The sequence below is a fragment of the Sander vitreus genome, chromosome 19 (genome assembly GCF_031162955.1).
Source record: "Sander vitreus isolate 19-12246 chromosome 19, sanVit1, whole genome shotgun sequence".
In the NCBI taxonomy this organism is placed as follows: Eukaryota; Metazoa; Chordata; class Actinopteri; order Perciformes; family Percidae; genus Sander; species Sander vitreus.
This window is the reverse complement of record NC_135873.1, coordinates 19,543,202-19,564,623: the sequence shown is the minus strand read 5'-3', so window position 1 is coordinate 19,564,623 and position 21,422 is coordinate 19,543,202. Positions and strand designations below refer to the sequence as shown.

At 41.1% G+C, this 21,422-nt stretch overlaps 1 protein-coding gene across 8 annotated transcripts in view; it reads right to left on the bottom strand.

Moving 5' to 3' along the window:
- Positions 1-21,422, bottom strand: part of camk2d1 (calcium/calmodulin-dependent protein kinase (CaM kinase) II delta 1) — a 90,756-nt gene that overhangs the window by 51,723 nt on the left and 17,611 nt on the right. For all 8 annotated transcript variants that reach the window (XM_078276449.1, XM_078276451.1, XM_078276452.1 and 5 more), the window contains exon 3: positions 4,989-5,048. In XM_078276449.1, coding sequence (XP_078132575.1) covers positions 4,989-5,048 — 60 coding nt within the window. The remainder of the gene's footprint in view (positions 1-4,988; positions 5,049-21,422) is intronic.

Sequence of the window (21,422 nt, the reverse complement as noted above, 5' to 3'; positions counted from 1 at the left end):
TGCTCTTATCCAATATCTTATCGCTCCCCACTCAAAGAGTGTTCTTGCTAAATATTGGACCAATTTGAAAAATTGTTTTTCCATCAGTCACTTGACACAAAGACATAGGGAAATATGGTCCAGGTTGAAAAATACCAAGGTTACCCTTCAAGGACTTGTTTGTGGTACCACACAGGAAATGGTTGCAGTAGCTGAGCCTGGATGTTACAAACGCATCAACGAGCATTTCTGCAGCAGTAGGCGACGGTAAGGGTGGAAGGCGGTGTTTTGGTCATGTAGTTGACATGGGGCAGGAACGGGAGGGTGTGGTCAAACGATGTATGAATAACAATAGTTTGGCTTATTTATTCTTTTGAAGTTTTTTTGGACATTTTTAGGCCTTTATTTATGACAGGACAGCTTGACTTGAAAGGGGGGGGGGGATGACATGTAGCAAAGGGCCGCAGTTGAGGACTGAGCCTCTGTATATGGGCGCGTGCTCTAAAAAGGTGAGCTATCCAGACGCCCTAGTTTGGCTTATTTTTTTACAACTGAAATTGCATCTATGTTATTAAAGAGAGAATAAAGTACTGAAAAAAAGAACCGTTGGTCTCAGTACTGAATTACAGGTACCCGTATCAGATCAAATGTAAATGTAGCAAACCCTAGCTAGAGTAGGGGTGTCAATCTTCACTGGTCTCACGACTCCATATCACGAAGCATCACAATGCGCAACCTCCTGAATATTATTATATATTGCTACACATGGTTTTAATCAACAAATTCCAGCAGTCAGATATATGAGAACTCCTCTTTTTAAAAATTGTATCTGCCCTTCAAAAAGACCCTTTCTGAATGTGGTGGAGTCTGAACACAGGAGACAAAAAGGCAAAAACTAAAAAAGCAGCGACCAGAAAATCAGCAAGTAACATCAGTAGGCTGTAGTAGATTATGGTCTGTCACAGCATCGATGCAGAATCGTCCATTCTCTGACGTCTCCGTTAGCTCATCTCCTGATTGACATCCGAGAGATCCATCACCACGACGACCTTAAAGGATTGAGGGCTTTCCCAGGGCTGGATGCTGCGTGAATGGAATCGTAATGAGACCAGCACTACTTGCTACCAGAAAATCATTATCTGATGGGAGACAAGCTGGTCTCAAACGGAGGGAGAGTGTGTGCTCATGTGTGAGCGGGCAAATATTGAGAATCTCCAGTGACTGAGTCAAAGCTGGAATCATTCAGTATTATCTCTTCTTAAGACATATAGGGCCTATTTTAACGACCTGAGCGTACAGCGTGAAGCGTTCAGGGCAGAGTGTCATCTCCCATTCCCTTTAAAAGCCAGGCGCGTTTGGACCTTGGCGCATTGCTATTATGGAGGATTTGCACCACTTTTATTTTTTTATCTTTTGCATGTGCGTCCCTGTGTGTGTAACAAGCATAGTGTGCGCGCGCTGTGCACGAGTCTAGGAGCATTTTACTAATGCTCTGTTATAATAACAATGAAATGCTGCGTTATTGACTTTAGACCAGGTTTTTGTTGGTCAATGGTGCCATCACTTCCCACTGCCTCAAGATAGCAATACTCCCAGAATGCACCTGAACATACCTCCCTGTAAGACCAGCACGCCCGACGTGGGCGCTGGACGGGAGACTGACAACTGGGTCGGTCTTAAACTAGCAACGACACTTGCATCGGGCTTTACGCTGCGCCGGGTGAAAGATAGGACCCTTGGTGTAAACACACAAACTTGTTATTTAGGTATTTTTGCATTATTGTTCCATCACCATTATCTCATGTTTAAATCTACTTTTTTGTAGCTCGGGCCATTGATTCCATCTTCAATAATAACATTATACTAACCAAAGTAATTGACTGTTTGCTGAACCCTTCCCCAGACCAGGGATTGTCCAGTAGGCAGAGCTTTGGATTTCTACACACTGGAGTGGTGTGCATGAATTTGGGCAGTGGTGTGTTTTCTTTAGCCTTTACAGAGAAAATACAATGCTGCAAACACAAGCATGTCCAGCTAATTAGGGTTACCTACAGTTGTAGCCCAACGTAACCATAGCTGCAAAGATTAATCAATGAGTTGTCAACTAATTAATCAATTGCCAACTATTTATTGATCATCAATTTGAGTCATTTTATATATAAAAAAAGTTTAATCAGATTCCAGTTAAATGTACATATAATAATATGAGTTGTAGTCAAAACAAGACATTTGAGGACGTTATCTTGGGCTTTGGGAAACACGATCCACATTTTTCACTGTTTTCTGACACATTATAGACCAAACAACTAATTGATTAATCGAGAAAATAATCAACACAATATGGACATTGAAAATAGTTGCCCTAAACGTAACCCTACGCTGCGGTATAAGAACCATGCGGTTTCTTTTTTTCCTCGTCTTCTACATAGATCATCAACTGGTGAGGATGATAACTTAACCTGGGACCTGTTAGCTTTAGCACAATAGCATGTATGTAACCATTAAAGCCATAGTGCGAGACCATTTTATATTATATATGATCAGGGCTTAGCAAACGGGCAACTGTTGAGATCTTCTGTGGGAACACAACATTGCTAAAAATAGGATCCAATAAGGTTAACGGCCAGTTGTAACAAAGAAATTGTAGTTCTGCTATAAAGATGAACAAATCTCAGAAACGGATACATCTGAGGGGGAAATGAGGCCAACTGGGTTTTCACTGATGTATTGGTATTGGGTGATGGCAGATATGCAAAACAAATCTAAATGCAGTAAATTGCAGACAGTTTTTTCTTTTTTTCTAATTCAAGCGGAATATTATTTGTTATATAGTTAATAAAATGATTTACATTTCAATGACGTTACTGTTCAAAATGTATTAAAGACAAACAAAAGTCATAATATTACTGTAATCTGATAATTATAATTATTATACAACTATCAAAACTAACAGTTCATTTGGAAGTGAAATGTCTAAAGAATCCGAAGCTTGTGATTTTCAGAAAGTTTGCATTACTGTCAAATATCATTATTAGCCTCAAAATCCAATATAATGTTGGCTTAATATGGTTCTCTCCTTATCTATTAGCCATTTCAAGTAAGTGGACGCTATGTGAAACACAGTTAATATCTATTCAAAGAGCTATTTATGGTGGCTGTTAACTGCCTATTAAGCTGCTGCTGCTGTCAAGATGAAATGACCATGTTGCAGGAAGTAAAGCCCTAGTTTGGTTCTGGTAATAGACATGACGACGAGCCCTTCTAAATAACCCTCTTAACTAAACCCTCCTCTGTCATATGTCAGTTAGTCAATATCTGACACACTGACAACAGACCAGCAAACCCAATAGCCCACCTATCCATTTATCTGTCGCACCCACCCCCAACCCTCATTTTCAGTACAAGAAAACAAAAGGGACCAAACAACCAATAAATGCCAGTTTTCACTGTGTGTCAAAGTTGTACTAAGGTGGTAATTACAGTTTCTTGGCCTTTCACGAAGCAAGGATGGAAATGAGAGGGGTGTGTGTGTGTGTGTGTGTGTGTTGGGGAGGGGGGGGAAGGGAGCCATGTGGACACACTTTATTTGTGGACAGGGTGCCATTGCACAAGCCAGAGTATAGGATCATTTAACTATACGACAATATGGCTTCAGACTGAACTTCATTGTTTGTTAGGAATCTCTGTGCTCTCAAGGAAGTGCTTACTTGTATTAATCAGGTTGTAGGGAGGGTGGAAGATAAACTACTTAAACAATAAAATGATAGGCCTACATATTATAAAGAAAGGAAAGATCATCTTTAAAATAGAACCAACTGAAAGTAGCGCAGGGAAACGATGCCAGTGGACGTTAAGCTTCACTTTGTTTCAGGCTGAGATATTAACATCGTTAATAAATGCTGCAGCTTCTCAAGACCCATTTGAGGCCGTGGTTCGTAATGGTCACAGGGTGAAACCTGCCCTGCTCTGTTTAACAAAAGTAACGTTTCACTTTTTTCAGACCTTTTCCATATTTTAACAAAAATCCCCACTAACAGATGGCCAAGTTGCAAAAATGCCAAAGTGTCTTCCGCTACGTTATGAGACTGCAGCTCGCTAAATCCAAGCGCTCCTCCGCCATCTTGGTCTTGCATGGCTTCAGGGCCGTGGAAGCACATATTTTTTAATATTCCCACAGGCTTCTTGCCTTTAGACATCCTCGGCTTCTGTGAGGTTTCTCCTCCGAGCTGGGCACAAATGTCCCTGGTTACGTATCTTTAAAAAGGAGAAATGAACCAAAGCCATGCTGAGCTCGCTATTCAGCAGCCACCTCCTGGCATTACATCATGTAACCCCCCCCAACAATTACACAGTAACATTTTAGATTATTAAATTGCAAAGCAATTATTTGTTATTATTTGTTTTAACCACAAACAAAACAAAATTACTGGGACCTCTATATTCATATATCTATATTCACATTATGGAAACCACTGCTGACTATCCCTGTAACAATTTGGCCACATTTAAGCACACGGACCATACACACATACTAGGTTTTGACCCGGTCTTGTTTCCCGTGAAGGAACCTCTATCTCGAGGACCTAGAAGGTGTCACATATCGCACAGATTGTAAAGCCCTTTTTAGACACATTTGTGATTTCGGGATACATAAACAAAAGTGATTCGATGAGAGATTGCAATGTTCCCCAAAGTAACAAAACAAGTGCGTGTATGAGCAGAATGTGTGCTTCTAAATATTGTTACTGTTCAAATAGCCATTGAGTTCAAGAAGAAATGGATTGAGTAATCTACACTGTGGCTGCCTTGCAGATACAGTATGTCTTCAACAGCACTTATAAGTGTATCCAGTGTACTGCTTAAATATTTAGACGATGTTCTATATATCGACAAACCCATCTTCAGGGCTAACCTTTTAAATACATGGATATATATTAAACATAACTCCCTAACATCATGAGAGGGAGGACAGAAAGAGACACGGTAAATAGAATGGGAGCACTAGTTACCAATGTTGGGATGCTTGAGCAGGCGGCAGATCCTGGCCTCCCTCTCCAACTTCTGGTGATCTGTGGAGACAAAAAGACAACATATTTGTCACACGTCTGCTGAAATCTCTCTACAGTCTCTCTCTCTCTCTCTCTCTCTCTCTACAGACACTCCACACAAACACCCCCCACCTCTCCCTCTAATGTGTCCCTGCAAACAAATGTGCAGTAAAACTAAACAGTCAAAAGTCTCTAGTGTGTACTGTAGCCAGGAGAGGAGTTTGAGAAAAGCCGGGTAGAACTAACTTTACTAACATGTATAGCGTGGTGGCAATATGCTCTTTTATAGGAAGTCACACATGTGATGGAGTGGTAGTTTGTTTTCCAAGTTGAAAGTATTCAAAGGACCAAGTCAGAAACATAGCTACAGACAGTTTTGATAAGGACAATGATGCATACAGAAACCATTCAAATATAAAAATGTTCATGTTATTAAAAGGACATTTGTGCTACATCTTTTGTTTCAATCTTTTATACTTTTCAAAACCTTTTCAGCTTATTTATAATGCTCAATAAAGAGAATTTTCAAATACTTGCGCGTGCGCGTCTCTCTGAATGCAGAAAATTATAGGTCTCTCAACTACTTGATATTCATCACATTTCCATCACAGGTTTCTTCTTTTGCCAACACAACATGTTCCCCCGTTTTAAAGAACAGTTTCTGATTCCATCCTGGCCATTGTTGTTATCAAACAGTAACTGGGTTTGAGTTTGTCTGAGATCGTAGCTCAGAATTAAATAGCTCTCCAGCTGGGGTCCCTCAGGTCATTGGAGGGAGTTCCCATTTCTCCTCTATAGCATACACTGTTATGTAACTCAACAACAAGGACTACAACATGTCCCTATGCATGTATCAGACTATTTGAATAGCAAATCAGCTGCACAATCAAAGAGGCTTTGAGAATGCAGAATTAACGGAGACAAAGTTTCTCAAAAGACTGTTGAATATTTAATTGCTCATGTTAGAGTATTGTATTATTCATACCTCGATATATCAATATAGTCGATATTTTGCCCAGCCCTACATCTGTTAAAAGTTAACTTTAACCAGCCCAGTGCTATGTGAAAAAAAAACAGTGGCAGAGAGAAACTGACTTAACACGCTTGTTGTCTGGGAGTTCCAGGTGAACTCATGGAAGACGTTAGCGTATGCTAGCGGTGTGGTGATGCAGGCTTCAGAGCAGCGGGCTGGGGGGCCAGAAGACTGATGTTCCCTCCTGGTTACATGTGACTCACGCTGTCCATTCCCCCTGTCCTGATACCTCTCCACACCAAAACAGCGACAGAAAGTTGAAACTGAAGAAAAACTAACCCCCCCGTCAGCTACCACCACAACTAGAATCCAATTCTGTGGGAAACACTGAACAACACATCCAAGGTGTTATCCTGGCTACCCTATCCTGAAATAGCCATTCTATGTACTGAACTGGGTATCAAGAATGATGGAATGTTACTGGTATTGGTATTGACTACTAAAAGTCGTCAGATGCTTAAGCTTGTAGACACACCATGTAGAGTTTAACCACGATGTCTAATTTTGCAGTGCCGTCCCAACTCTCTGAAGTTCCCGTCTTCCTGAAGGTGGATTTAAACTCCTGCTGGAGGCGCTACGTTTAGCTGAACTTTGAAAAAGATAATGCCCACCGACCTCCAAAAGGAGACAGCCCTGAGACAAAACATTCCCTTATCATGTAGCTGCCTACATGGACTCTCTGGATCTGTAGAGAGACAAAGTTATACATGAAGAGGTACGGTTGTTCAAGACTGGCCAAATGTTCTCTTCCCCTGACCTGTGACCTAGGAATGACCCGATGTTGTCATGTAAGCTTTCCCTTAGTCTCATCATACCACAACATGGCGTTTCCGGAAATTCCACCACAGGACAATATTTGGTCTAAGCATTCAAACATCAGGCAAAAACTAAGCTATAAAAGCTTAGTTTTTGCATAAAGCTAGAGCGCGGTCTCTTCCCATAGACCACTCCAATTCACCATGGCGCTAAAAGAAAAGACGTAGCTTGATGCTCCTTTCAACGCCTTGATGTTTCTCAATCATAAATCAGAAAATAAGTCCTTGGTGTGATTCGCACTGGAGCTGGCCCATTTACAAAACCCAGATGAGCTCCAGAACATCGCCATCAGGACCCTAAAATTGAGGACAGGAGCTATTTTCAAAGCAGCCAACTGATCAAGTGACCTGCCTGCACAGTACTATCTGGGTCCACATCCGGTTCCTGCAGGTTCTATTATTATTATTATTATTATTATTATTATTATTATTATTATTATTATTATTATTATTATTATTATAGCCTCAGTAGGTTGGACCGAAGACAAAACCTAAACACACACGTTTTGTTTATGTCTCGTCTTCGGTCCACCTACCGTGGGGTATCCTGAGGCTCCATCCTTGCATGTCCTGCGGTGTGACTATTTGTGCATGCACACATCACAATGTCAATGCTGAAACATATCATGCAGCCCTACTTTCCAGCATCGCTCTACTGATCCTTATTTCCTCTAAGACTGGCAGGCAGCCCCAACACACACACAAACCTGAGCACACCGGCTCATGAATAATAATTGGAGGGATGTAAACAAGCTTTTCACTGGTGATGTGCCCATCTTCATTGTGTAGCCCCACAGAGAGTAGTGGGTCTGTTTTACAGTTCTATTCTGATGCTTGCGCTAACAATGATCATTAGCAATCATCATCATGGTTGGATTAACTGGTGGAGCAGCAGTTCCACTGGAGACTCTCAGGTGTGGGTGTAATTGGAGGCACTGTAATATGAGGGCCCTGTCAAAACGCCATTAGCTGTAGCTATCGAGGATTCTTTATGTGTGCATGTGCTGCCTGTGCATAAGCTGATGAAGAGTGGGAGAGAAGGATTCAAGATGAGGTCGAAAGGAGAGAAAACACTCACTAGTAGAGCTGTCAATCTTCCTCTACACTATTCAGATTTCATTTGTTATGCAGATTATATTTGAATATGTAACGCTTAAATTCAGTCTAAAAATATTGACATATTAGAAGCCATATCGCCCACCCCTGGTAATGTTTTGTGTGTTATGACGAGATCTGTAACAAGACCAAATTTTGCTGTATAATCAATTGTCTGAGAAATAATTGCGATTACCAATACAATTGTCCGAGTCAAATTTAAAAAATATTCATTTAGATATGTATTTATTACTTTTAACAAATTACAGTTTTGAATGAATTCCAGGATATATCTTTTGGTTCTATCACTGTCTGTTATGTGACCCAGATAATTAATAACACAAATACAGCCTATGAAGAAAACAACGCCTCTTCATTATCATAAAACATTGTTTCTAACTGTACCCCCCCACTGTCATTTTGTTGCTATGAACGTGTGTAGGGTCAAGTGCCAACTACTAACAATTGAAATAACGTTAAAAATATATAGTCCTACCAATAATCACTTACAATTCGGCATATCTAAACACAATCAACAAGTACCAGACATGCACCTTAAGACCTAAGCTAATGGCAGCAGTTCATTGCGGTTAAACAAAGAAACTGCAATTATGTAAAAAAGATTGACAGTTAGACAATTATGTAATAATTGTTACAGGCCTAGTTATGACCTGGCTCAAGCGGCCACAACAAAAGGGTCACACACCAAGTTTAACAAAAGATATGTTTGTAAATCAGGTTAAACCAAAATGTGCTTTTACGACTCATCACATGGTCAGTGGCGGAATAGCTTTGTGTTGGAGTGAGCTGCGGTTTATTTTTTGGGAAAGCAAAGATGGCAAACCTTGCAGCAGTGCTACAAACATAAGTATGCTTCAAATGTAGTACTTGTCACACCACCTAACCGTGTTTGAAGCCTTATCTTGGGTGATGCAAAGCATACAAATGTATTGTAATGTGCAACAAATGAGGTGACCAGCTGTCTGAGGTAACCTGAAAGTGACCTGATCCTTTTTAAATGGATTTCCTGCTAAGTGGCTAACAGTAGTGACATAAACCTTTGATAAACTTTGCTTCCGCACTCTGCGCCACACTTTTCTGTGAGCATATCCAATCCCACTGATCATGTGTAGAGAGCCTTAATGAATATTCATGCTAAATATGTTAAAATCACACATGCCAGATTTACACCCTTAACTAAATAAAGGAATATATAGTCTATATCGACGACGTTTCATTTACGGGATAGTTCCGGTCCTGCGAAGGTTCAGCCAGATGTCCACCACCTTCCTCTTTCTTTGAGTTGCCGTTCTAAACTGTGGTCGATTCAGGAAACGTCCTCCAAATTATATTCATCTCTTTTTTTTTTCGGTACAATTCTCATCACACACTCGACAGTCTGAAGAATAATCACGGGTTTCATGTATGAAATGTTATTTATTGCTGCCTAAAGGCCCAGTTGGAGACAACAGTGCTGTCCTTCTCAGGAAGAAATTGGTCCTTTTGGGATAGAAACGGTCCTGCTAGCTGGTGTGTCTAAAGTTGGAGGAGCTGACAGATGCACCTGTCACAGGGAGATTAGTAGCATGTTACCAAGGAATACATGCAATGGAGAGATCTCTTTGCAGCCTTATGTCCCACAGGGCATGAAAAGGAATAAGTAAGTGTGTTAACGTTCAGTGGTAACGTCAGCAACATGTTTGAGCTGTTGCAGAGTTTTGCCTCGTCAGCTCGCTCACTGTAAATGCAAAGGTCGGCTTCTGACTGTAACATTACCGTTAACATTAAACAGGCTAACTTTAGCTAACTGGTAACGTTGAGAAGCTAACAAACACTTAACGTTAACGTCCGACAGTCAATACTCGCGGTGACAGGCGTCTGATTTGATTCACCTGTGTAGCGCGTGTACGCACGCAAACATGTATGTTGGTGAGGCAGTCTAATAAAAACTGTACACACTGCTTCACACACTGTAACCTGCAGTCAGTTAACACTCGATGTAGCGGAGCTTTTAGGATTAATCAACCATGATGTTTTAAAGTGCATTTAATAGTGCAATCCGTTAACCGCTGCATCCCTATACCGAGGCACTGCTGCTGCATCCGGTGCTTAGCGCCGCCCAAGACAATTGTGATTGGTTTAAAGAGCCCCTCGAAAATGGGGGCTATCCTTTCAATACAATTTCTATTGAAAGAAATGCCAATAAACCAGAGCACGTTTTTCTCCTATTCCGGAATGCTGTGTGGACTAGCCAGACTTAGGCATATATAATGCAGGATTTCATTGATATGTGCTGTAGTCACCCATCTGTCCAATTACCGTCTAGGTCTTTATCAACGCAGAGCTCCTGTCCATCCCCAGTGTCTGTCTGTCCTGCTTAGAATTCAGATTCCATTCTGCTTCACCATCTCAGTCTGGGCTTCCCCAGCCAAATCCTGCTGTACAGCAATAAACACACACACACACACACACACACACTTCCTCATGCATACAGCAACTATGGCCGTTTGTAGCCCGATCTCTCTGATCCACTTTAAGCCATAGAGGATATTCCAGCCAAAGCCACTGCATCAGCTCAGAGACCACACCAAAAAAGTCCAACCCACACACTAAACTCTGACGACAGCTATCACACAGCTATGTCCACATTATGGTAGAAGAGCAGGAAAAGTAAAGCAATTAAACATTAGAAAAACTATGACTCAAAAGTCTTAAAACAACACATTTAAAAGCAGCAGCAAGCTTTCTCAGAATGGCAACTATACTGGTTTGTGTGGGAGACAGCATCTATTTAAGCCTAATCTTTGACATTTCCCTGCCATGTATGCTTGGCTAAGAATAAAGACATCAAAAAACAATTAGTGAAGACATTAGGGCTGTTAGAACATATTCCGACACTTATTATTGCTGGCAGTTTATATCTATGTTCTCATCCTTGCATAACAATATAGAGCAGTTTTAATGTTGTCCCATGTTATAATGCTCCACGACATGTATGCATTCGTTACACAGTGAATATTGAACTTCAGCTATACTAAATAATAATTCTAAATCGTTATCGCAATATCTGGCAGAAAAAATAGCATTTAGATTTTTTTTCCACCAAATCATTCAGCCCTAATTTAGCCTAATAATAATTTATATTTAAAAATATTCAATTATAATCCGGTTTTAAATTTTAAAGACAACCAGACTGACATGACATGCATAGCTAATATGCACCAGGCCAGTCAAGCTGTGGTGGGAGGTGACATGACGAGTCGGCGCGTGGACAGGCAGGCGGCAGTGCCGAGGGAAACTGCTGTCAGCGCCAGCCACACATTCACACACCGCCATGAGCAGTCAGGGGGACATCCATCATTATGCCCCATCTGACAGACCTTCTGATATCACAGTCAGGGGTTTTCCTGCATTTTTGGCACCCCCGAAGAGGTTTTAGCTAGCCCCAAAAGGAAAATCACCGGCACCAAAATGAAAAGAATTGAGAGAAGAAGAAAAAAATATAAATAGCACTTCAAATCCTCTCTAAATGTGTTCAAGAGAAATGTACCAAACAACCGTTGAACAAGCAGAACATAAACTTGAATATAAGCACTAATCTCAGTTTTAGCTCCAGAGTCAGGCTGTACCGGACTCTCCCGGTGATATATTTAAATATTAATATATATTTTTTTTTTTTTCTTACAATGACTGGGTTATCCGTTTGTAAAGTGTCTACATGTCAGTACTTAGTGGGCAGTTGTGCTAAAGTTTGCTTGCTAACATAACAAACTGGCTGGCAGACATCTCGCAAATAACCTCAGACTTACCACCCCTAGCGTTAGGGTGGTGAAATGCACAGTGATGCAAAGCAACCCCCGACACAGAACTCCGAAAGGGTCGAGACGGCATAGGAGCGACTGAGTGGAGTTGATGCAGAAGCATAAAACAGCCTTTACTGCCCCCACCCCCAAAGGCTCATTCTGAGCCAGAAAAATCCCTGACAGTCACCTCAGTCATTTTTATGAAGTGGAGCAGATATGCTTCTGGTTAAAAAAAGGCTGCTTAGCTTAAATAATGAGAGAGAATTGCAGAGACTCTTATCAAGTTCATCCTAGCAGAACTGAATTGGATTTCTTGAATGCATGGAAGCTTGCTGCCCCTATTTTCTGCTTTCAAACAGGGTTGTAATACTCAGAGTCAGATTGCAGTGCTTATGGCTTATGACTGTTCATGTGATGGAGCATAAACAGGAAGAGGACAGGGCCAGCTGGTAGACAGAGGGAGATGTTAATCTGTGATTAACTAAAATATGTGACTCTGAATCGAAGTTTAAGTTTAATTTGTGGCGATAGGAACGTCAGAAATCTTACTTTAAAACAAAGTTCAAAAATAACTATTATTTACCTTAACAAATCCAATGTCAAAGATGATAATGTCATGATTTTTTTTATACACCTCTGGTATTAACATTGAATTTCGTGTCGATGCAGATAATGATCTTTATTTTGCTTGGTGTGATGTAACACCATTACCTGCCGTGTCTCAGATAATGCTCACCTAGTGCTTGGAGCTGATCTACAAGAGCAGTTGTTTTTTTAACTCTAGATTTGGTATTCAGACTTTTTGTTAGTATATATTTTAAATCAGCATGAACAGATGAGGCTTGATTAACTCTGACCATTTAGATATAAAAACAGAACTTTGTATGCACTTACTGCAGGTTTAAAGAGAGAAAGTGAACAAATCATCTAGAGTTAACCAAATGATAACACCATAGGTGAAAATCCAGGAAAATGCTTTACATTCCCAACTAAACATACTTTCTTTTAGTGCTTGTGTTTAAAAGACACTTAAGGTCTAATGGTGTTTTCCTACTCAACAGCTGTTGAGTGCAGACACACAGCTTTTATTTAGTGGGTACTGCCTTTAACGGAGACGGAGACGAGGTGTCAAACCGTTTTAACAGTTCTTCTTTCACCTCTCATCTCAGTAATCTCTTCTCAGAGGAGTGGAGCTCTGATGTGGCAGGGAGGGGAAGTCGTGTAGCACATGCAGATCAACGCTGCCTCAGTTCTGAACTTGTCATTCAAGCGTCGTCGTTAGCAGCCGTGACAGCGTGTAGCTGGTATCGTTTTCACCTTGCAAGTTGGTCTGTGTTAACGCTGTCGCATTCCTATTGGCTGTTCTGCCTACTGGCAGGCTGAGGTGGGTGTGGCTTACCTGTGTTACAGAGCTTACAAAGCAGAAGTTGAGCAGACCGAGAGAGAGGAGGAGGAGAAAAGACGTGTTGCTGATTGTCGAGTGGAAGTATTCCCTTTTCCCCATCAAGTTGTGTTAATGTTTTGGCCGCGTTTTAAATGTCTACAAAAGAACGGTCAACGAGTGTCGACGCTGATCAGTCCCGGACCAAGGAGTGAGCTGGTCGAAGACGGAGCAAAGCGGTGCCGCGGCATTGACAAGAGTTAGGCCATACCACCTTTACCTTCAGCCTGGCGGGCTAGCGCTTGGCTCTCTAGTTTCAAATGCAGCCAAACCTTGGAAGCTTATTGATAGTAATGATAGTATCAAGTTTCTCTCAGTGTTGTGGTTATGCTGTGACAATGCCGACACAACTGCTGTCACAAGCTAGCTAATGAATCTGTACTATGGATGTAGCTGTGTGCTGTTGCAGATTGACGTCATGATATTATTGGTTGAAATTAGGTATTGGCTTACGTAAGCATTCAGGATTTTTTGTTTTACAGGTAGAAATCAATTTTAGTATAAAAATAAAATTATACTTATTTGTTATGCGTTTGGCCTATATTGTTAAATACTTGCATAATATGGCCATGGGTCTGATCTAAAAGGGCATTTTTCATTTAATCTCAACTTCCATATTTACAAATGAAAGATTTATGAAATACCCCCAAGCCACACACTTTTCTCTGGTTACCTTTGCCACCTTTGTGTTGACAAAGAGCAGCAACAACACTGAACAATGGCATGGCTACTGATGCGGAGATACATTTGGAAAAAATGTCAAGGAAAAACACCACACTACATCGTATATGAAAACCTGGCATATTTTTAGCTGACTATTTTTTGTTAAAAAAAACAAACATTTTACATTGCATGGCATTACATTAAATAAACATTTGCTGTGCAAGAACAGCAACACATCTGCATGAGAAAGTCAATTCATTGCCAGGCTGTTTGCAGTTTGTTGTGATGATAGTGGAGCATAAAAATGGCAGGGGCTCTCCTTCCTCTCAGGCTGAGTGCTTACTGAAAAGGGTCAACCCTTAAATCCCCCGTCCTTCTCTAATCTGGGTCTGGAAAAGAGCAAGTGCCCTGGCTCCGAGATAAAACGGATAAGGAGAATTCAAAAGGTTCCTCTTCTGGCACCAAAGTGCAGAATTGAGTCTGGCAACGAGTCAAGCAAGCAGTGGCAACAGCATGGAAACATTTTCAACACAGGTCTTACAAAAACAAAGTGGTAATCAATGGCAAAATAAGTTATTACATTTTAATGAATTATATACATTTGACCATATGTCCTTAGTGTGATACACTCCAAAACAAATATGGCGGTCACATCACACCGTCTTTTTAAAAAAAGTGTTTGAAAACGTCAATGACCAGACTGATCTCACTAAGTGGCGTATGTATGACACGCCAATTCGTATGCAATTTTTGCGCCGCATAATCGTTTTTAGCGTGTTTATCAACGCCGTTTGGCCTCCATTGACCTACATTACATGTGAATTATCGCCGTAGCGAGTAGTATGAAAAGCCGGAGGTTGGTTGAGGTGGCGGATGGGTAAAACACAGGACTTTCACCCAGGAGAGCTGGGATTGTGTCCCGCGTGTGGCGTTTATCAACTGTTATTTTTTATTTATTTATTTTTTAAATAAAGCCTTTCCCTAAACCCAACAGTTTGTTTTCCTAAGCGTGGGACGTTGGACACCGTTGAGTTTTTGTCCTTTTTTAGTGTTACTAAAGCCTTTCTCGCGATAACATGGCACGTGGCAACGCCACATGGTGTGTATGTTTACATCCGCTGTATAAAGCGTAGACATACACGTGGATAGCTCAAAATGCGTACAGATAACACGCCATTTGGCTTTAGGAAAGTGGCCTGTATGTTTACGCAAAGCCATGCCACGTTGCAATAACAGTTGTCAGTAGGGTTGGGTATCGTTTGGGTTTTTTTCCCCCCCAATACCGGTGCTAAAATAACAGTAATTCCGGTGCCTGAACCGATACTTTTAGAAAGATTTAAAATAGAAAAAGAACCAAAACAACAAATCGTTTAAAGCGTAACTCTCGCCAAAATGCAACCTAGGGTCTTTTTGTGAATGTACCTGAGTCAAACTTTCGTTTAAAAGCATATTTAGGACGGAAGCGCCACTTAAGATTTACCGTATTTTCGTTTTCTGGGTCAAATGGCCTTTGAATGGGAGAGCTAGGGACACTTTGATGCTAACCTCAAAATATCTATTTTTAAAACACTAAGAAGGCTCGACACAACATGAGACTTTGCTTGAAGTATGACCAAGGGCTCTGCACCTTAAACTTGTTTGTGTACACAGAGTTTACTAAAGAAAGGTTTTGAGCAACTCACGTTAGCTGTTCATCCGGTCTCCGTCCATCGAGCCAGTCAGAAATAGTCGAGGAGGAGAGTAAAGATGGAAAGCTCCAAAAGCTTAGTTCCATATAAATGCACGGATAATTCGTTGTTTTGTCGTTAGTGAAACACAATATTGACCTTGTAGTTGAAAAAAGGAGCCTCATAACTGACATTTCCTCCTATGGAGTCCGTTCATTCCCTATTTTTTGACTGGGAAAATGGCGGATAGCGTAAACAACAACTGCTAACTGTGAGTTGCTCAAAACATTTTTTTTTAGTAAACTGTGTACACAAATAACGTTCTCAATGCTTTTGTTAAGGTGTAGAGCCCCTGGTGATACTTCGAGCAAAGTCTCATGTTGTGTCGAGCCTTCTTCGTGTTTTAAAAAGCTATTTTGAGGCTAGCATAAAAGTGTCCCTAGCACTCCCATTCAAAAGGCCATTTGACCGAAAAATACGGTAAATCTTAAAAGTGGCGCTCCGTCCCTAAATATGCTTTTTAAACGAAAGTTTGACTCCGATACATTCACAAAAAAGACCCTAGGTCGCATTTTTGGAGAGAGTGAGGCTTTAAGGACAGCTTGTTTATTGCTAGGGCCATATGGTCAAAACTAAATGATTTATTAAAAATATAATAATTTTGACAAAAAACAACCACCAGATGGGAAGAGGGTATTTTACAATCATTTTAAATGCATGACGAGGGTGGCGAGGCGAGTTTCAAAGTAAACATACAGTCTGTTGTTTTTCCGACAACGGCAGCTGCAGACTGTTACGCATCGCTGTTGGAATCCTCTACAGTGAAATACAGTCACACCTTACACTGTACAGTGGATTTCTGCCACAAACTCCTGAGCAGTGTTTTGACATTTGATTAATCCTTACATTTATGAATGTGTTACTCAAACTGGACTTCCTGGTTTTTATTTCATATTATGTAGTATCTGTAGCAACATGCCCACATTAACACAGCCCTTGTGTTTTTAAAAGATCCAGTGTGTAACCCGTTTAGTTGTTCATTATTAAAATCGGTGTTGCCCGTTCACAAACTTGTCCTTTATGAATATTTACCACCACCATCAATTCCAAGTATTCCTATTGGCTTGAAATATAACATTTGCATGATGAACTGGGGTAGACGCTCCATATTCATGCTCCATCTTGAAATACGTTAGCTGGTAAGGGACATACAGGACATACTGCTCCACCTTTTGTGTTTTCGCTGTCACATGATAAACTCACAGGTGCTGCTAATGCTGCTAATGGGTATAATAGCTTCCCTGCCCCGGCAAGTTTGAAGAAGGAAACATGGAGGACCACACGTATTCAAAATCCAAAAATTTTCACGAACAGGAGTCGTCTTCTTCGCCCAGAAAAAGGACATTGAAAAGAGTAAGAGAACGGTTTTTTGAAGCGTGAAGGCTACCGTAGCTGTAATACGTACTTTGAACCGCGTGGCATGAGAGTTGATTGTGATATATTATCTCAATGCTAGATGGGAGAAATTCCCACACATTGGACCTTTAAAGGAGGGCTATCTTTGGTCTGAACACTCAGACAACAGGGACAATCAGTGTGAGGCTGTCAATGCCACAGCGAGAGCAACAATTGACTGATAGTTTTACTGTCACAATGATGGTGAAATTTAGGTAATCAATTGACTAGATCGACAGTCGATCTACAGACAGTATCGATCATTTTACAGGCAAAATATGGATTTTTTTAACCAATTATCAAATGCACTCATACAGGCTGTAAGAATTTAAGGTTGCCACCAAAAGTAAAGAACAAGAATTCACCCTCTAATAGAGCTCTGCAGGCGTTACCACTCTTTTTTCCATTAACCTCATGGTGGCAGTTCCTACCCATGTTGTCCAACAAAAGCCTTTCAGTCAGTTAGGGTTTGCACACTTTCAGTCTCAAGGTTGAGTATGCTGGGCATGCAGAGAAAACCCATTGCAGCACATGACCGGTCTGTCAAACGCCAGGCACATACGGATCAGCTCCGGTGGATGTGTCACCAACGGCGAGAATACAGTTTGTTTAATGAGTCAACTTGTTGGCTTGCACTCACTGATGCACACAATGGGGGACTCTGTTACAAAGTTCCATTTAGTTTAACCCGTCTAACCTTCCTTAAATTGTCCAAGGCTTACAGGTCATTACTGGGTATGTAGAGACACAAACTGTAATTGTAACTCTAATATACAATTTTCTACATAATGCAAACAAAACACTTGTTGGGATTTGGGAAGGGGGGGTTAAATGAACCATTGCCATAATAGCACATTTTCTTTACAAATATATTAAAGTTAAGCTTTCACAGAGACATACAGAGTCAAGGAAGTTAAGGCTCTTTCCTCCAAGTGTGTGTTCATGTTTGCCACAGGCTGCAGAGAACACACACAGCAGGAAACATGGTCTGATGCCAAATGTACATTAGAGCACTCTAATCTGATTCAGTCTATGGGATTAAAGTGGAAAGTGAACACATTATCAGCCTGAGGCAAAGTGTGTATGTATAAGGACAAGCCTTCTATTTTTTGTATATATGAATATATGTGTAGGGAGGTCGAGCAAGCTGTACTGGGACCATGCTGGTATGTTTAACCAGAGCACTAGGAGCTCAGCGGACTGAATTTGGCCCTGAAAAAAAAAACGCAAAATTAATGTAAATCTTGGGGTGTGAGGGCCAAATGTGTGTGTGTGTGTGTGTGTGTGTGTGTGTGTGTGTGTGAGAAATTCTATCCCTCATGCAAAATATACCTGTAGTGGCGATGCCCATCTGCCTTACCCACTACAAATGAATTGAAAACTCTGAAGGCCTGTACAGGAACTTTAATGATGGAAGAGTTTGCAATGTGATCTAAACACCAACGGAGAGACTACCACTTCCTCCTGCCAACTCCCAGCTGTCATTCGTCCAAAGCCACTCTTGCCCTGGAGGGCTTTTTGACAGATGTATGACACTGAGAAAATAAAGGCAGGAGAGGACATAATCCAGAGTGGTTGAGAGCATGGAGGAGTTGTCTGAGTCACTGGCTGCGATGCAGTGACGGTAGCACGAGACAGGGATTAGAAAACCCTGAATTCTGCACACAAAAACACAAATCCACTGTTGGATTTGGCCCGAGTCCTGCTTACACTAAATTTGTCCTAAAACATCCTGCATGCAGAGGATCAACATCTCATCATTTTATCATAGCTCCATATTATATCATTACGTCATATACGACGACAGCTTGGTCTACATGATAAAATACAATAATTTACAGCTATCTGGTCAATATATTGCCGGTGGAGTTGGACCATTTTAAATCCCCAAAATAAAAAGACTTTCTGCCCTAGCAGCATTTAAGACACCCACACCATTGCAGTCAATACCTAACACCTAGTACCGATTGAAGAGGTGACAGTGGCCAATAAAAAGTATTATTAAGGGCGATTTTGGTTTATTACAAGTTAGGTCTTACATGAACAAAGTATGTGAATGTTGGCTTGGGTCTCGAGGAGTTGTAGTATTTATTCACCAAGTTTGTGTCATTCCATCTGCTGATTAATTATGGGGGGGTTAGCCCCGATGCTAGAAATGACTTAATTTTAGTGAAAGCTGCTCCTCAGAGTTCTTTGCAGTGCAACCTTAATCCACTTTAAGGCTCACTTAAGGTTGGCTGACCATTAAGGTGGAGCAGCTATTCCCATTTCCTAAAAAGCATCATGTCCAGTTAAAAAAAAACAAAAAAAAAACAAGATGGCAACAGCCATATTACCAAAGTCGAAGTTTCAAAACGGCATGGGTGAAGTCATAGATGCTACGTCCACTATTGTTACAGTCTATGGGTAGAGCTGAAGCTGACCAATGAGGAGGGATGTACTGTAATGTTAGAACATGAGATTTAGCGCCTACACTCTGGAGCAGTTTCCGTAGGTCAACTAGCTGTAAGCAAAGAATGTATTACCAATAGATAGTAGGTCAAAACTATGACATTAAAACCAGAGTTGTAACTGCAACTTCCTTTTAAAACATACTATTTGATCAAATTGGCATTTATTGTTCGCTGTATAAGCAGGTATAGAGATGATAAGACTTTTTAAATAAAGGGATATGTTTGATTAGTACGCATGATATTTTTTTTTAAAAAAGCTTGTTGCTTTAATTTGGTTCCAGCAGACTATTTGAAATAGAATTTTAAATAGTGGAAGTTATTTCAGAACAAACCTCATACTTGTGTACTGTCAGAGTGACAACTACAGTAGGCTTTAATAGGCTTGTTTAATTCACTGCTGTTTGCAAGTGCCTCCGTAACGGTTCTTCATTTGTATCATTTGTGTCAGGGTGTCACCTGTGGCAGCAATTTGCATTCGATTAACAGCAACTTGGACTCAACTTAGAAAAAACAAAGGGGACAATCAAAGCTGTGAAACTAATGTTTTTGACACACATACCTGTTAAAATCATGCACACAGAAACACGACACATAGGAGGACATGGACACAGATACATAAGTGTTGCTCTCCTGTAGCTCATTGAGTCAATTTATAGAAGTGACTCACCCTCAAGTGGAGGTGTTTAATGGCGACAGCATCGTGTCACAACCTTAATTCACTGCAGCTGTCGTGAATATTCCCGGGCTCAAATCTGATGGAAATCTAATCAAAAGAAAATTGCTGCATTTCGTACGAGAATCCATTAACAATGATATATTTTTTAATAAACTTTTACCGTTTCCCCCCCCCCCGGTGTAACATGACATACAATCAGCCAGTCATGTAACCAACCTTCAACCAGCGTAATTTAGGGGGAACAGATCTTGTTTTTTCCACTTCAGAATATCAGTTAACTGAGATCGGTAGTTTCTACTGCCCAACTTGAGATGCTTACACATGCCTTCATCTCATCTCGCATTGACTACTGTAACAGTCTTTTCTCCTCACTCAGTATGCTCAGGGGCCCGTTTCAGGAAGGTTTAACAAACTGAGTCTAACCCTGAGCTGAGTTGATTTACCCTGAGATTGGAACTCATCTGATTCGAGTTGGTTCAATCAACTCAGAGAAGGTTCACTCAGAGTTAAGCGCGTGCACCACCACTATAAAAAGGCAGCATGAATGGAGCCACATGGGTGGCGGTGAAGGTCAGGGGCCTCGACGGACCAGACCCAAACGGCAGAGGCTGGCTCTGGGGACGTGGAATGTCACCTCTCTGTGGGGGAAGGAGCCGGAACTTGTGCGGGAGGTGGCGCGCTACTGGTTAGATCTGGTGGGGCTTATCTCTACGCACAATCTCAGTTCTGGAACCATACTCCTGGATAGGGGTTGGACTCTTTTCTTCTCCGGAGTTGCCCAGGGTGTGAGATGCCGGGCGGGTGTGGGGATACTCACAAGCCCCCGGCTGAGCGCCGCTATGTTGGAGTTTACTCCGGTGGACGAGAGGGTCGCCTCCCTACGCCTGCGGGTTGTGGGGGGGAAAACGTTGACTGTTTGTGCATATGCACCAAACAAGAGTTTGGAGTAGCCTATTCGGCCTTCTTGGAGACCTTGAATGGAGTCCTGTATGGGGGGGGGACTCAATAGTTCTGCTGGGGGACTTCAACGCACACGTTGGCGATGATGGAGATACATGGAGAGCACTTTGTGACTTGTGTGTAAAAAGCGCTTCATAAATAATTTTACGTATGGAATAAGTATGTATGGCATAAACAAAATCAGTACTAGCACATTGAACCATTGCCTACATTTCAAGTAAAAGAAAACAAGACAGCATCTTGTGAATAAAATGAATAAAAAGTCTACTCTTTTGGTTAAAGAGCAGAGCTTTGAGCAGCAACTTTTGCCTTTATTGATTTACATATTTTCTGC